Here is a 17860-nt window from a genome sequence, read left to right as displayed (position 1 = left end):
TATAATTTGTAATACTTTTCTACAACTGTTGGATTTTTATACATAGAATATTTTTACACAGAATATAATGTAGAATATAACATAAATAATCCTAACAGCTAATGGGAGTTGGTTTACTTAATTTGTCTTTATTATTTTGGGGGCAAAATCTTACCTTTTGTAAAGCAGCCCATTCACAGATTACCAAAGCTACACTAATCCTCTGTAAGGCAGATTTGGAATTCAAATGGAAGAGTAGTAACTGGCCCAGGGATTCAGCTGGTTTAATTTCTTGGGTTACCATATTTACACCTGGGTCACAAATACAGCAACAAAGTGCTCCTAACAATCTAAGAGGGAAGAAAAAAGAGAAGTTACTGTAGAAACTACTTGGAAGTAACATTTTTCTTACTGAAGCCATAACTTTTCCCATCGAAGACATTCTCCTATCTTATCTTCATAGAAGATATAAATCCTATTTTAAAACTCCCCAAAATTGGCTTGGTGCCTGTAGCCCAGCCCGGGCCTGGCAAACAACAATGAAAACTATAACCAAAGAATAGCCAGGCGTTGTGGCAGGCACCTGTAGTCCCAACTACTTGGGAGGCTGAGGCAAGAGAATCGCTTAAGCCCAAGAGTTTGAGGTTGCTGTGAGCTGTGACTCTATGGCACTCTACTCAGGGCAACATACTGAGATACTGTCACAAAAAAAAAAGGGTGGGGTGGGGTGGGGGCAGTGCCTGTGGCTCAAAGGGCACCGGCCCCATATACCAAAGGTGGCAGGTTCAAACCTGGTCCCAGCCAAAAAAATAAATAAATAAATCCCCCAAATTAGAAATAATTACTTTTTAATTTTTTCTTAAGCTGTAATCAGTGTGTTCAAAGAAGAACTGACAGACACATCAGAAGAACCCTTTGGTTAAAAGACCTCTGAAAGCCAGACCTGTGAATTTATGCTAACTCAACATTTAACATATACTCACTTGGCAGCCATCATTCTGGCCCGCATAACCACAAAATCCCTGGTGGCTGGGTCTTCCATGATGGTGTCTGCACCTGCAATGTATTCCTGAAGTACTTCTTTACTCTGGCTTTGGCCTTGGCGTACCTTACCACCTGTTTTTTCCTAGAGTGAAGGATAGGGGAAAAACAATAAGGAATAATCATTAAAATTTAATAGGTGATGATGGGCGGCGCCTGTGGCTCAGCGGGTAGGGCACCGGTCCCATATGCCGGAGGTGGTGGGTTCAAACCCAGCCCTAGCCAAATTAAAAAAAAAAAAAAAAAAATTTAATAGGTGATGGCTGGGAGAGGTTGGCTCATGCCTGTAATCCCAAGGCCGAGGCGGTTGGACTGCCTAAGCTTATGGGTTCGAGACCAGCCTGATCAAGAGTGAGACCTCTGTCTCTAAAAATAGCTGAGCATTGTGGCAGGTGCCTACAAGTCCCAGCTACTTGGGAGGCTGAGGCAAGGGAATCTCTCAGGAGTTTGAGGTTGCCATGAGCTATGACACCACAGCACTCTACCAAAGGTGACAAAATGAGACTGTCTCAAAAAAAAAAAAAAAAAAAATATATATATATAGACTAGGTCACAACAAAAAAATACAATCATCTGTTAGAATCTCACTAAAATATAATTCTTTTCAGAAAATTTTAATGGGTACAAATTACTACTCATTTTGTCAGAGTAAATAATAACTTCTCCCTTATACTAAATTAATGAAATCACATTTAGGGGAGGGGAGGGGAGGGAGGGTATTTGGCATGATCCCACCTAATGTGCACAATAGAAGTGTACACTTTAAAACAACTAAGAGAATATTATAAACATCTTACCACAAAAAATGTGTGAGGTGGGTGGGGTCTTGGTGTGTGCCACACCTTTTGGGGGCAAGACAGGATTGTAACAGGGACTTTACCTAACAAATGCAATCAGCGTAACCTGGTTTCTTATACCCTCAATGAATCCCCAACAATTTAAAAAAAAAAAAAAAGAGGTGATGGTTATGTTATTTAGTTTGATTTAAGCATTCTACACTGTATATCAAAGCATCACATTGTACCCCATAAATGTATAGTTATAATTTAATAAAAATTAAGATAGAAAATAAAATCACATTTAATAAAGCAATACAGATTTCTTAAATGCTGCAATATTAATAATTAGGAGGTGAGGCTTGGTGCCTATGGCTCAGCGGCCAGGGCACCAGCCACATACACCAAAGCTGGTGGGTTCGAACCCAGCCCGGGCCTGCCAAACAACAAGACAACTACAACCGAAAAACAGCCATTGTGGTGGGCACCTGTAGTCTCAGCTACTTGGGAGGCTGAGGCAAGAGAATCACTTAAGCCCAAGAGTTTGAGGTTGCTGTGAGCTGTGACGCTACAGCACTCTACCGAGGGTGACATAATGAGACTCTATCTCAAAAAAAAAATAAATAATTATAAGTTGAACATACAAATACATCATGTCCCTCTAATGCACTTACCTTGGCTCTAGACTTTACTTCTAGCAGCATATTTAAATCAATCGGTAAATGAGAAGGCTGCATCATTAAGCAAAGCCAAGCACCCATCCATGGGCAAGCAGCTGCTACCACATATTGAACAGAAGCCTTACTCAACAGCTCCATCCAAACCTACACGGTAAAAGAAAAAGGTGGTGAAATTTTTCCAATAAGTGATAACAAAACCTACAACTTATTCTTAAAAATTAAAAAAAAAAAAAAAAAGGAAATAGCATAGGAATTACTTTAAACAGAGGCTTATTTTGAAATACAGTAGGTATTACATAGTAAAAAGTAATGCAAAGATTTTTTGGTAAGGTCATAAAAGAATTTTCTTCTTTTAAAATAAAATATATCCATAAAAATAACAGAGTTGGGCAGCACCTGTGGCTCAGTGAGTAATATACTGAGGGTGGCAAGTTCAAACCCAGCCTCGGCCAAACTGCAACAAAAAACAGCCAGGCATTGTGGCAGGCGCCTGTAGTCCAGCTACTCGGGAGGCTGAGGCAAGAGAATCACCTAAGCCCAAGAGCTGGAGGTTGCTGTGAGCTGAGACACCACAGCACTCTACCAAGGGCAACAAAGTGAGACTCTGTCTCTTAAAAAATATATAAAATAACAGAGTTGTCAAAATCTCAGTAAGTGACTGAAACAAAGTCTTTCCATTTATGATAAGACTCAACATTAATGCAGTTTTATATTCAACACAAACTTCAAGGTATAGTTAGCTTCTAATAATTATTCTCTGCCAAAATTAGAAGTGGTAATATCTTAGTATAAATTAAAAATGGTGTTAAGTCTTGATTTATCATCCTACTAAGGTACTTTTTCTTTGAGCCAGAGTCTCACTTTGTCACCCTCAGTAGACTGCCGTGGAGTCATGGCTCACAGCAACCTCAAACTCTTGGGCTAAAGTGATCCTCCTGCCTCAGTCCCCTGAGTATCTGGAAGTAAAGAAGCCCACCACAACACCCAACTATTTTTTAGAGATAGGGTCTACTCTTGCTCAGGCTGGTTTTGAACTCCTGAGCTCAAGGGCTCCACCTGCCTTAGCCTCCCAGAGTACTAGGATTACAGGCTTGAGCCACCGCACCCAGCCCGAGTAAGGTAACTTTCCTGATGCCTAGCAACTAATGAACTAGTACCCATGCAGAGGTAACACTCTGATTAATCCACAGCTGTTAACAACGAGCCACATTAGAGGCCAACAATTCAAGGTTAATAATAGAGGCTTGGTGCCCATAGTACGGTAGTTACAGCGCCAGCCACATACACTGAGGCTGGCAGGTTTGAAACCAGCCTGGGCCAGCTAAACAACAATGACAAAAAATAACCAGGCGTTGTGGAGGGCACCTGTAGTCCCAGCTACTTGGGAGGCTGAGGCAAGAGAATTGCTTAAGCCCAAGAGTCTGACGTTGCTGTGAGCTGTGACGTCACAGCTCTACCAAGGGGGACACAGTGAGACTCTGTCTCAAAAAAAAAAAAAAGACTAATAGATTCTAGGCTGTGCCTATACCTCAGTTGGCAAGAGCGCTGGCCACATACACCTAGGGTGGCAGGTTCGAACTCAGCCTGGGTCTGCTAAGCAACAATGACAACTCCATCCAAAAAAATAGCCAGGCATTGTGGTGGGCGCTATAGTCCCAGCTACTTGGAAGGCTGAGGCAAGAGAATTGCTTAAGCCCAAGAGTCTGAGGTTGCTATGAGCTGTAACAGTACAGCACTCTACCAAGAGCGACATAGTGAGACTTTGTCTCAAAAATAAATAAATAATGTTTAATAATAGAGTCTAAAGGTACAACACGGTATTTAATACAATACAATGTTGTATTAAATATACAAATGGCCCTTCTTTTAAAGATTACAACACTGATGACCAATTTTGCTAAGGAAAAAATACAAGTCTAAACCATGAGAGTTAGACTGTATATTACCAATAGATTCCAAAAGACACATTGTAGGATCTATAAGCATACTGACAAATAGCAAAATGAAGGTTGGAGAAAAGCAATCTTTTCTTTTTCATCATTTTATTTTCTGTATTGAGGCCATCAGAAAGTGCTTAAACATTTGACTGGTAGCATAATAAGAGGAAGAAGCATGACCAACCAAAACTTAACTATTAACATCCTATGAAAAGCCCGCCAGCTTCCCCATCTCGTCCTGTTATCTCCAGACTTTCCAAACCTCTAGGATGATTTCTTATTTCTTAAATCCCTGACCAACAGTATACCAACTATGAAATTAAAGAAAAAAATCTACAAAGTTAATAGGAAAAAAAGTGTAAATATATTCACTATGTACCTTGTGAATGAGGTCCAGAATTTCTTGGCTGCTTTCTAAAACACAGAACTGAAAAATGTGTCGGAGCATATCGGGCAGTATAGGTGTAAGCCAAGAGGAAGAGTTCTGAAAACAAAAGCAGAACCAACATGACAGCATGTTCTTCAGCACGTCAGCTTCCTTAAGGAGTTGAGTTGAATAGTAAAAGATTAACCATGAAAAGACTGCACAGTGTTATCAAAAAGGTTCAACAGATTACAAATTCAGACAAGATCATACATTTGTCAAAATCAACGCAGAATATCAACAGTTCGGTCTAATGCAGATTAGAGTCTGGGTGATAATGAAGTATCCATGTAGGTTCACCAGTTTTAACAAATGCACTACGAGGACAGTACATATGCGGGGGCAGGAAATATATGGGAAATTTCTGTTCCTACATCTCAATTTTGCTGTGAACTCAAAACTGTTCTAAAAACTAAAGTCTACTTTTAGAAGTTTTTTTTTTTTTCTTTTTTGAGACAGAGCCTTAAGCTGTCACCCTGGGTAGAGTGTTGTAGCATCACAGCTCACAGCAACCTCCAACTCCTAGGCTCGAGGCAATTCTCCTGTCTCTACCTCCCAAGTAGCTGGGACTACAAGCGCCCACTAAATGCCTGGCTATTTTTTGGTTGTAGCCATCATTGTTGTTTGGCGGGCCCCGGGTTGGATTCGAACCCGCCAGCTCAGGTGTATGTGGCTGGCACCTTAGCTGCTTGAGCCCCAGGTGCCAAGCCACTTTTAAAAGTTTTTAAATAAATGAAATCTACAAAGAGAAAATAAACAAAAAACCCATCCCAGAATGAGTCAACATCACCATAGGAATTAGTACTTGTGGGTGGCACCTGTGGCTCAAAGAAGTAAGGCACAAGCCCCATATGCTGGAGGTGGTGGGTTCAAACCCAGCCCCAGACAAAAAAAAAGGAATTAGTACTTGAAAAATGCAGATTCCCTAATAGTACGGTATGTAGTCTTCTTAAACAAAAATATAAATTAAGTCTGGAAAAACATCTACCTGTGGGCCAAATTCAGTTCATCTAAACAATTGGCAAACAATGAGCAGTAACATCACCTCACAGACACAGTTGCAAAAGTATTATGCTTATTACTGGCATTATTTTAAAAGATCACAAGGCATGATTTAGTCCACATAGGGTCCATCTGTCTCTTGCAAATCTGAAAGTTGGCCCATTAATTTTACATCTATCTTCTAGTAGCCCTATTTAGGCAGGTAACCTAATGCTGTTGCTTTGAATTTGTAGGTCTTTAAAATGGTATTTGTGGGGAAGGAGAGTTCAGTAAGAAGAGCAGTATTTTCAGTCCATCTACCTTAGGATTTCCTACTCCCCTAATTTTTTAAAATAGTCACTAAACTTCTATTATGCAATAATTAGTAATTTACTACTCAAAAATTCCTCTCTAATCCTAAACAAAGTCTGGAAAACTCTAGTGGTTGTTTAGCACAGCATAAACTAAAGTACAGAAAAATTCCTACTCCAAACTGTTTACTTCACCAGGTTTAAACTAACTATAACATGGACCACTAGAACTTAAGTTCAAAGCAATTTTAGAAATATTTTTCTGGAATGGCCATCAGCACCGTTGTCTGTATGAAGTCTGACAAGTTAGCACACAGCCTTAAAAAAGTGCTTTAAAGGGTTAACTAGGTGCTGGCATCAGTGCATAGGTTCCCAAGGGCAGAGTACTTCTAAAGTGACCATAATGATGATATTCAGCAATGAGGTACATAGTACTTTTTCTAGGATAAGTTTAAGAACTTAATTGTTTGACCTAGTATGTTGCCTTCCAGGAGACCAACTTCCTTTCATTTCCTCTTTACATGATGCCCACCCCACCCAAGACTTATATATACTGTTCTTTCTCTGACTTGTACCTATTCTTCATCTGAGATCCTTCAGGTCTCAGCTTAAATTTTACTTCCAATAGGATGCCTTCCCTGTCCATCACTCGTCTTAATAGCTAGGATCTAACAGCATCTTCCACTTCCCCTACCAGATACTTATCTGATTGTGCTATTCTTGTTTAGTTATATCTTCTCTTAGCTTAGTTCCCTATGGTAAGCTCCATGGGAAGGCAGAGACCTTATCTTTTATGTAACACTAACTAGAAAATTTCAAGCACATGGCAGGCACTTAAATATTTGCTGAATGGAATTAATCTTCAGAAAGGTTTTAGTTTAAAATGGTTGAACACAAGATCAATATTTATCATGGAGGTTGCTAACATCCATAAAAAAAAAAAAATCAACCATAATCTGGAAAGATGCATTTGGTAGGGCTGAGAGGAAAACCAATAAAATGTAGAAGGCAACTCAGAATGAAATTCAAAATTGGTCCAATCTAAAAACCCAGAAAAAAATTTATATCCTTTTTGAAGAACTCAGTCCTAAGTTTTAAATCAATAGGAGCTGATTTACCATTTAATGAACATAATAAAAACCAAATTTTTGCTAGGTTCTAAAGTGCCTATGCAATTAGAACTTTTAACTTTAGCAGAACCTGTAAACAGGGACAACAAAATACATACAAATCCAGGAACATATTTCTGAAAATCAGTTTGGAGAAATTTTAATGTCTTCCAGTTTCTTTGCCCTGACAGTCAAAGCCCACAGATCTTGTCTTCAGCACATGTTTATAACTTGTGTAAAAGAATTTAAAATGGGACTTATTTTTTCCTGTTGTCTTCTCTGGGGCTCCCAAAAGCCAAGATCAAAACAAAAATTGGTGGCAAATGAGCCAGCATTTCAATACTGGAGTCTCATCTCTCAGCTCTCAACATTTGTCTCTGGTAGGCCATGTGGGAGGATTTCTTTAAAGACATAGAGTTCCTTGACTGTTTTCCCTTCTTTGTCATCTGGTGATATCAAGAACCATGTTTTGTTTTGTTTTTTTTTCCCCCTTGCTAACAAATAAAATGAGTCAAATGAGCAGAAATTTAAGGGAATGCCTTGTAGAACTACAGTCTGAGTACCACAGCGGCCTAGTGTATTATACACACCAGAGAAAGAAAGATACACAGCGGAAGAAAGGGAACTAAAGTTAGGAAGGCAAGTGCAGGAGGGGTTGGAGGCAGGAGAGCCGGGTAAGGCATGTTCAAAGATACTCTGATAAATGAAATAATTACAGTTGGGATATAAAGGTGGACTTGGGAAATTTTCTTGACTTCAGCGTATACTTTAGGAAATAGTAGGGGGTAATGGTGATGAAAGCCAGATACTAGAAGACCAAGAAAGGCAAGAATTTAATTCTACTATAGTAGGCAATGACAAATTACTACCCAGTTTGTGGGTAACTGAGGCTATGGTGCCCCAAATCATGCTGAAATTGAACTCAAACTCTCTTTTTAGAAATAGTATGACAATGTAGAAATTAAGATTCCAAACTAAAGGAGCAAACTACTTAAGAAAGTAAGATAATAATTTTTATAAACATGCAAAAGGAAGCCAGGAGTGATGGCTCATGCCTGTAATCCTAGCACTTGGGAAGGCTGAGGCAGGTGCATTGCTTGGAGCTGAGGAGTTCGAGACCAGCCTGAGCAAGAGCAAGACACCATCCCTAAAAACAGCCGGGTGTTGTGGACACCTGTACTCCCAGCTACTCAGGAGGCTGAGGCAAGAGAATCACTTGAGACCAAGAGTCTGAACCTTGGTAGTCTACCTGGGGCAAAAAATTGAGACTCTGTCTTAAAAAAAAACAAACAAACAAACAAACAAAAAAAAAAAACACATACAAAAAGAAGAAAATGGACAAATTAGAAGACAGGATTGTAATTTTTTTAATTAAAAAATTTTGAAGCAAATAAGACAAAATTATTAAAAATGCCAATTACTGATAAAAACATCAATTTTTTAAAAAATAATTTCCTGCTCTTTTCTCTATTTAAAAAATTTCCCAAAACTCAAAAGAAAAGAAGAAAACAGGTGGTAGTAATCAGAAAAGCTTTCTTAAAGGGCTGGCTTTTTATACCACGATTTTAAAAAACAGAATGAAAACATTGACCAAAAATAACAAAGGCTATATAGGGAGCACAAAAGTTGAACATACTGAGGATAGGTGATTAGTGCCATAGGCAGTCTTCAGTGGTGAGGATATTTAACATCACAGCAGTGAACAAAGCATACAATGATCCTTAACATCAATGTTAGGTTTCACTGACAGCATTACTTTCAGTAAAGAGATAGTCTGAAGACAAACCCTAGATACAAACAATGAGAAATTGTATATGCTAATGCCAATCCCTTCATTTACAAGTGGGCAAAGACAAAAAAAAAAAAAACAAAACCCCAGCCCCCGGGCATGAAAATCAACATTAAAGAACACAGAAATGTTTTTATAACCATAAAATTTTAATAGTCAATATTAATAATCATGTAGGGGCTAAAAAATTGGAAGTCAATTTATAACAATCTTGAGATCTTACCTAAACTAAAAATTATAGAAGATGGGAGAAGGTACTACACTGTAAGATGAGAGGTAAAGTGAGAGGTCACAATTGATAGCTACGAAGAAAACACTAGGAAAAGGCAATTGAAAAAGAACAATTCAATTACTGAGAGCAGTGACTCTTCCACATCTAAATATTCCCACAGTATACTATAATAAGCATAGAATAAAAATTAACGACCAACAAATAATCTGCATTACAATGATGATCTAGTGTCAATGATTTTGATAATTTAACTTTATGGTGGCAAAAAGTATGTTTGAATTATTCAGAAAATTAGTTTATATTGATTATTATTTTTTTTTTTTTTTGGTAGAGACAGAGTCTCACTATACCGCCCTCGGTAGAGTGCCGTGGCCTCACACAGCTCACAGCAACCTCCAACTCCTGGGCTTAGGCGATTCTCCTGCCTCAGCCTCCCGAGTAGCTGGGACTACAGGCGCCCGCCACAACGCTCGGCTATTTTTTGGTTGCAGTTTGGCCGGGGCCGGGTTTGAACCCGTCACCCTCAGTATATGGGGCCAGCACCTTACCGACTGAGCCACAGACGCTGCCCTATATTGATTATTTTCTAATAATGTAAAATACAAAGTAATAAAAAGCAACAAAAGTAAGTTAAAAACAGCTGGCAGAGCCAATTGTGACTCACACCTGTAATCCTAGCACTCTAGGAGGCCAAGGTAGATGTATCCCTTGAGCTCCAGAATTCGAGAACAGACTGAGAAAGTGTCTGTACTAAAAATAGAAAAACTAGCCAGGCATTGTGGCAGGCACCTATAGTTCTAGCTACTGCAGAACACACCTATTAGAAGGGCTAAAATCCAAAACATTGATAACAAATGCAGGCTAGGAGCAACAGGAACTTTCACTCATTGCTAGAGAAAATGTAAACTGAACAGCCACTTGGGAAGACACTTTATTAGTTTCTTATAAAATTCACTATACTCTTACCACATGACCCAGTAATTGTGCTCCTTGATATTTACCCAAGTGAGAAGACAATTTATGCCCACACAAAAACCTGTGCATGAATGTTTATATCAACTTTTCTTAAACTGCCAAAAACTGGAAGCACCCAAGATATCCTTCAATACGTAAATAGATAAATGAACTGTGGTCTGGGTGGTGCCTGTGCTCAAGGAGTAGGGCGCCAGCCCCATATATCGGAGGTGGTGGGTTCAAACCCGGCCTCAGCCAAAAACTGCAAATAAATAAATAAATAAAATAAAATAAATAAATGAACTGTGGTCTATCTGTACCATGGAATATTCTTCAGTGATAAAAAGAAATGTGCTATCAAGCCAAGAAAAGACATGACAAAACCTTAATTTCATATTACTAAGTGAAAGAAGCCAATCTGAAAAGGATACATACTATGATCCCAACTATATGACATTCTGGAAAAGGTAAAACTAGGGAGACAGTAAAAAGATCAGTGGTTGCCAAGGGTTCAAAGAGAGGGAAAAGAGCATAGGGCATTTTTAAAGTAGTTGAAACTACTCTGTATGATAAATGGTGGGTATACACCATTACTGTCCATCTGTCAAAAGCGATAGATTCTACAACACAAAGGGTGAACCCTTACATGAAATATGGACTTTAGTTAAAAATAAATTGGCTCATCAATTATAACAAATGTGCCGCACTAATGCGAGGAGTTAACAGTAAGGGAAACTTTATGTGTAGTGGGAGGAATATAAAAGGATAAGAACTGTACTTTTCTCTCAATTTTTCTGTAAACCTAAAACTGCTCTTCGATACTTCAAAGGGTCTACATAAAATGAATTTAAGAACATCAAAAACGCTTAGGTGAAAATCACAAAATTAAAGCAAAGAAACGAAAATGATGAAATGAAAATTAACGACCCATGCCTCATTAACTGAGAATTATAAAACAGACCTGACGGTTGTTCCTCAGAGAAGATTCTGATTAGACAAAACCAAAGGGATAATGCAGAACAAAATTCACGGATTTTTATTCACAAAAGTTACAATACCATTTAATACCATGCTTCAGATTAAAGCAAGTCTACATGGAATATTCCTAATTCACATGGTTAAGACACAGTTAGTAAACATAAAAGAGGCATTTATTCATGCAGCGATCTACTGTTTTAAAATATTAACCAGTTTTTTAAAAATGGCCCAAACTGTAGTACCTATGTATAAAAGCATGCCAGAAAAATGGAGTTCTTACTGATATTTTCCTAAACTTTAAGTATTTTTGTTCGGCCTCTAAGGTTATTTAAAAAATAGGACTGTGATGCTTTTTCCAATGAATAGGGCAAGGACACAGGACACGCCTAAGCTCACTATAGGCTCCATTCACACACTGATATTACCTAAATGATCTCTATAGCTATTACAATGTGTAACTCCTCAAGTACACTTTCCTTGGAAATAGTATGCTCTTAAGATTGAATAATTCTTAAAGAAGAACCAAGAGCCTGGGAATTCCATGGTCAGTCTTTTAGAACTACCATTCAGAGCTTCAAATGTAGCCTTTCTAACCTGGGATGGGTTCTGACAATCATCCAGAAAAAAGAGCAAGCAAACACTGATTAACAGGTCTCCAATAGGAAGGGACTGATCAATCAATCACTAATTTGATAAATATTTACTGAGCACCTCCTACGTGTTAAGCACTATTCCAAGAATACAACTGAGAACAAAATATTTAAAGTATTTCTGCCCTCATGGAGATCGTATGTGTTTACATGGTTACCATAATACTTGTACTAGGCCCAGAATTCTCCTGATCTTTGAATATGTAGCAAGAGGAAGCTAATGGCTGGGTTTGTTTTATAGAATTAATTTATGTAAGTTTCAAGATTGCTGTACAGCCGTTAGTTCTTACCTGGTCCTGTGTTGATAATAACGTAAACAGAGTTTCCAATGCTGCTCTTCGAACTGATGATATAGTATGATGCAAAAAAGGCCAGACCCGTGGAACTAAAACTGTGAGTGACTGTTGAATACTAATAAAGAAGATACAAATTAGTCTTACTTATTCTTGGTTGAAACTCTGTACATACATTATCTAAATATCATTCTCATGTGGACCTAGTGATGCTGACAAAAGTGACTTTTTGATGAATAAATTCTAAAAAGATTATACAATTTTCATATGAATATTTACTTAACTGTCACTCAAAACTATTAGTAGAGGACCAAAAGAACCAAGCAAATGTAGTCAAAAGAAGGGTAGAAGTACTAAAGTTTAGGTTCTTCTATGGCATTAATGCCATGTATTACCCATATCAAGTTAGAACTTTCCAAAGTAACTCCCCTTTTAATTATTCTTACTCAGGAAAATGGGACATGTATCTTAGCTGGCAGTAAGCCTATACAATCAAAATTGCTAATCCTTAGTCCTTTCCCATGGCTTAATCCAAAGGGCAGATGCACATAACTTCCATCCCCTTTTGGGATCATCAGCAAGAGGTGGTATGATAGTAGCTTTGAAATTTACTATCCTCATTTAGTACTACTAAATTAGGAAAACTCAAATTTCTTCCTTCTCATAGATTATGGATTTCAAATGGGGAAGCAAGCAAAGCCAAGTCTAGGCTAACTTAGACAACAGGATTGCTGTCATCATCATGAGTCATTTATAAAAGTTACCTGGAATTAGAAAATGATTGGTAAGTAGCACTTGAAATATATGCCTCTGTAGAAAAAGTCATGAAAAAAAAGAATATGCCAATGTAACTATTTATTTGTCTTTTATGGAGGCCCAAGTAGTAACACTATTTTACCTACTTGCAGGTTTATATGAACATTACTTCTTACACTTACATGCACATTTACTAAATTCACTTATAAAATTCTGATTTAAACACATGCACACACAAAGAGAGAGAGAGACTCAAAATAAAAGCACTGTAACAAGGTCTTGTTAATAGTGTAATTGTTCATGCTCCAAATGACATGCTGCACTTCTTACATGAGCTGGAAAGTATTTACTAAATATCACAACATATAAAGCAAGTTTTCTAATAAGGCAATTTTGAAACAAAAAAAAAAGATGGAAATCTACATTATTTTATGTTGAAGTAACAGAATTTTCAACTATGCTCTTTCATTTTCTTCTATCTTTTTTTTTCTCCCCCAGACAGAATCTCACTTTGTCATCCTTGGTAGAGTGCTATGGCGTCATACCTCACAGCAATCTCAAACTAATAGGCTCAAGTGATCCTCTTAACTTAGCTTCCCACATAGCTGGAACTACAGACACCTGCCACACCCCGCCTAATTTTTAGAGACAAAGTCTCGCTTTTGCTCAGGCTGGTCTAGGAACTCTCGAGTTTAAGCAATCCACCCACTTCAGCCTCCTAGAGTGCTAGGATTACAGGTGTGAGCCACCACACCCAGCCATTTTCTTGTATCTACTTTTTCTGATAACATCTAAAGCCAATAGGCCAAATCTACTCCACCCATTTTTTTAAAAAAGTTCTACTGGAACACATGCACATTCATTACTTTACATATTATCTATAGCTGTTTTCACACTACAGTGACAGAGTAGTTTTGACAGACTATCTGGTTCACAAAGCAATAATACTATTAGAGACTTCAAAGAAAAAGTGTGCAACCCCTGATTTAGGGTAATTATAAACCCCTACCTTCTGCAGCTTACAGAAGGCTTTCACGTAGAATAATTCATTTAATTTGTACAGCTTTCACTAGTCGTAGAACATCAGAAATTTGGAAACCCCATATATGCTCTACCACTTCCATTTTGCTTTTATGTGCACTTATTTGGTATGCTGTGCCTACTTATGGGCTGTCTACTAACCTAAAATTATCATTAAAGCACTACCTGTGTAGTGTAGGTCAGTATTATTTAAAACAATCTCTATTCGCTTTTCATGTATCTATGGTTTTCACTGGAAATACCTCAGTCAACAGAGCCAGAAATCATTTATAATCATAATCATATGAACACTCGCTGTTCTCACTAGATAAGAATATTTTCTCACCTGTGAATTTTTGAAAATTACATAATTTTGTCTTCTCTAAGAATATAAAAATATTCAAAAGTCTGCCTAAAACAGTGGTTCTCAACCTGCTGCACTGTTACAAATGGCACAAAGGGGTTGCGATCCACAGGTTGAGAACTGCTGGTCTAAAAGACAGTGAATACATTAATTAGCTGAACTTCACTACAAATACCAGGATAGGAAAACCAGTGACAAAATTTTTGGTGTATGTTTTTGGCTTCAACTGATCTCTGCTTTTTAGCATTATGCTACATTATTACATGTTCCCTTTCTGATGAATTAGTAAAATCAAGAACAAGAGTTGAAGAAATGAACATTACAAAGAAAAAGTCCAAAGGGGGCAAATTTTAGAAAATATAAAGCTGATATTCAATGATAATCCTATTAACTGAATGTTATAAAACAAGGCTAAAATTCTACATTCTGGGGCTAGAGCTGGAGATAATATACAATGACTCTATTTCTAAAGTAAACTATTATATGATGAATAGGATAATGAATTATATAACTGAAGCAACCAAAGGATAAGGAAAATGCTGCTTATAAGCTCCTACCCCACATGCGCTAGTGGCTACAGAAGATGAAAAAGAAAAGGCCTCTTGAAAACAGTCTTTGGCAATCCCAACTTACAATATTCTTAAAGGTGCTAAAACATTGTATATTTAGGCTTAATTATCTGGAAATGTATGCTTTTTACTCTATTCCACTAATTAGAAATATTTACCTGCATTGCTGAACCTGAGGATAAGTTAACAAGGATGAAAGAAGAGTCATAATACTATTTGTTGAAGCTGTTAGATCATCTAGTTCCAGAAGAGCATCCCACAACGTATTTATAATGAAGGGTACCTATAAGATCAGTTTTCAAGAAAACAGTTACCAATTTTATACAAAATATTCACAAGCCCTGCCTAATTGCATCCCAAGGGTCACTACTGATTCAACAATACATGTAATTCCAATGACCTTGGACAGTTCCAGTTTTAATCAAAGTTAAGGGATAGATATTATTTGCCTTTAACAACTTTGCACCCCTTTTTTTACTGCTATTCAATTCTACTTTAGCGCTTCCCTTCCTAACCAGGCTCATAATGGGAAAAAAAAATTCAGAAAATAAAGAAGCCAATAGTCTATTTATGTAAAAAACTGAACTTTGAAAACAATACTAGAGACACAAGATATGCCTCTCTATGTAAGGCAATTTTAGTCCATTTAAAATGGTACTAATCATCTTAAAAAGACAAATTTAATTTCTGAGTTCTAAAAATACTGCCTGGGAGGCTGGGCATGTTGGCTCACGCCTGTAATCCTAGCACTCTGAGAGGCCGAGACAGGTGGATTGCTTGAGCTCACGAGTTCGAGACCAGCCTGAGCAAACAAGCAAGCCGGAGTCTACTAAAAATACAAAAACTGAGGCAAAAGGATCCCTTGAGCCCAAGTTGGAGGTTGCTGTGAGCTATGATGTCATAGTACTCTATGCAGGGCAACAGCCTGAAATGAAACTCTGTCTAAAAAAATATACTGCTTGCTGTACTTTCCACTTTATGTTCTGATTTTGATAATAAATGGAAAGTTAGCTAGATCTTAAGAGTTGCTCCAAAATAAGGAGATCTGATCAAAAAACCAAAGTCAAAAACTAAAATTAAAATAAACAAAAATCCCATATATCTAAAAACAAGGAGTAAAATAAAGAAATGGCTGCTTTCTTCTCAAGGACATTCCCCATATATTATGTACATGAAGGAAAAGTAGATAAATGAACACAATTCACTCTTCCCAGAGATAATATGTAATCACAATTACATGCATCAGAGGGCTGTCTGTTGAAAGACAGCTGAAAGAGAAAGAGAAAAGGCTTGATGTATTTCAAAAAATTCTACATTTAAAACATATACAAGCTCTACCTAACACATACAATCAGTGTAACCTGTCTTATTGTACCCTCAATGAATCCCCAACAACAACAAAAAAAAAAACACATACAAGCTCTATAGGAAGAAAATGCAAAAATATTTAACTTGCCTCTTGTGTCTGAAGATACACAAGGCTTTCTACTACAGGCACTAATGATGCTGCAGCAACAGCTCTGACATCATCGTCGAGATCCTGGAGTCCCTCAATTATTCTAGTTAAAACTTTAGGCAATAAAGTGTTAATTACATCCTGTAAAACAGTACATGAAAATATATTAATTTTCTATAGTACAATTATTGTGCTTAAATATTTTTAAATTAAATTTGCCATATGATAGCACAAATTCCATTATTTACAGTCATACATATACAATGATGGGCATACATTTTGAGAAATGTATCATTAGGTGATTTTGTCATCGTACTTACACAAAGCTAGATTACATAGGAATACCAATACAGCAACGGTTTAGCAATAACCTACTCCTAGGCTATGAATCCATAAAGCTTGTTACTTTACTGAATTCTGTAAGCAACTGTAACACAATGGTAAGTATTTGTATACTAAACGTAACTAAACCTAGAAAAGGTACGGTAAAAATACTATATTATAATTTTATAAGAACACCATCATTTATGTGGTCCATTGTTGACCAAAACATCATTACCACTGTATTTATTAAAAAAGAATCACAACAGCAGGGCACAGTGGCTCATACCTATAATCCTAGCACTCTGGGAGGCCAAGGTAGGTAGATTGCTTGAGCTCCCAAGTTCAAGACCAGTCTGGGCAAGAGGAAGACCCGTCTCTAAATATAGCTGGGTGTTGTGGTGGGTGCCAGCTACTCTGGAGGATCACTTGAGCCCAAGAGATTGAGGTTGCTGTGAGCTATGACACCATGGCACTCTACCCAGGGCAACAAAGTGAGACTGTATCTTACCCCCCTCCCTCCCACAAAAAAAAGCATTAGGAGATAAAGCATTAAGTAGTCACAATGCATAATGGATAGTAAAATAAGGCAAACTCTGAGAATGTTTGTCCAGAGCCCAGTCTGGAAAGCATTATGGAAATTAAACTGTAAGAAAAGGCTTAGTTTTTTTTTTTTTTTTGCAGTTTTTGGCCGGAGTTAGGTTTGAACCCGCCACCTCCGGCATATGGGGCTGGCTCCCTACTCCTTTGAGCCACAGGCGCCGCCCAGAAAAGGCTTAGTTTTGCTCTCTCTCTAGTTCCTCATTCATAATGTCCCCTTTCATAACTCTTCTTTCCCCCCAATACTCAGACTCTGCTGACACCATTACCCTCAGAGTCAAGGCAACTGTTTGTGGAAGTCCCTAACTTTGTTACCAGATCTGTGTTGGGGAACACACAGAGAGGGGAAAGGGAAAAGGAGATGTTTTACTGGCATTCCACTGGAATTCTGAATCAGTTTTCCCACAAAAATTATGATATATCTATACACATACACAGATTATATAATACTCTCAGTTTTGTATTTTTTTTGTAGAGACAGAGTCTCACTGTACCGCCCTCGGGTAGAGTGCCGTGGCGTCACACAGCTCACAGCAACCTCTAACTCTTGGGCTTACGCGATTCTCTTGCCTCAGCCTCCCGAGCAGCTGGGACTACAGGCGCCCGCCACAACGCCCGGCTATTTTTTTGTTGCAGTTTG

The 17860-nt window shown here is 37.8% G+C and overlaps 1 protein-coding gene across 2 annotated transcripts in view; it reads right to left on the bottom strand.

The window, feature by feature from the left end:
* Window positions 1–17860, bottom strand: part of BTAF1 (B-TFIID TATA-box binding protein associated factor 1) — a 111237-nt gene that overhangs the window by 49389 nt on the left and 43988 nt on the right. For both annotated transcript variants that reach the window (XM_053584603.1, XM_053584604.1), the window contains exons 12-18: window positions 16300–16440; window positions 15002–15126; window positions 12132–12252; window positions 4793–4897; window positions 2471–2620; window positions 963–1105; window positions 155–329 (exon numbers count right to left, since the gene is read on the bottom strand). In XM_053584603.1, the coding sequence (XP_053440578.1) occupies window positions 155–329; window positions 963–1105; window positions 2471–2620; window positions 4793–4897; window positions 12132–12252; window positions 15002–15126; window positions 16300–16440 (960 nt within the window). The remainder of the gene's footprint in view (window positions 1–154; window positions 330–962; window positions 1106–2470; window positions 2621–4792; window positions 4898–12131; window positions 12253–15001; window positions 15127–16299; window positions 16441–17860) is intronic.

Source organism: Nycticebus coucang, chromosome 3 (genome assembly GCF_027406575.1).
Source record: "Nycticebus coucang isolate mNycCou1 chromosome 3, mNycCou1.pri, whole genome shotgun sequence".
NCBI lineage: Eukaryota > Metazoa > Chordata > Mammalia > Primates > Lorisidae > Nycticebus > Nycticebus coucang.
Note: the sequence above shows the minus strand (reverse complement) of the source record. Positions and strands in the feature narration are given on the sequence as shown.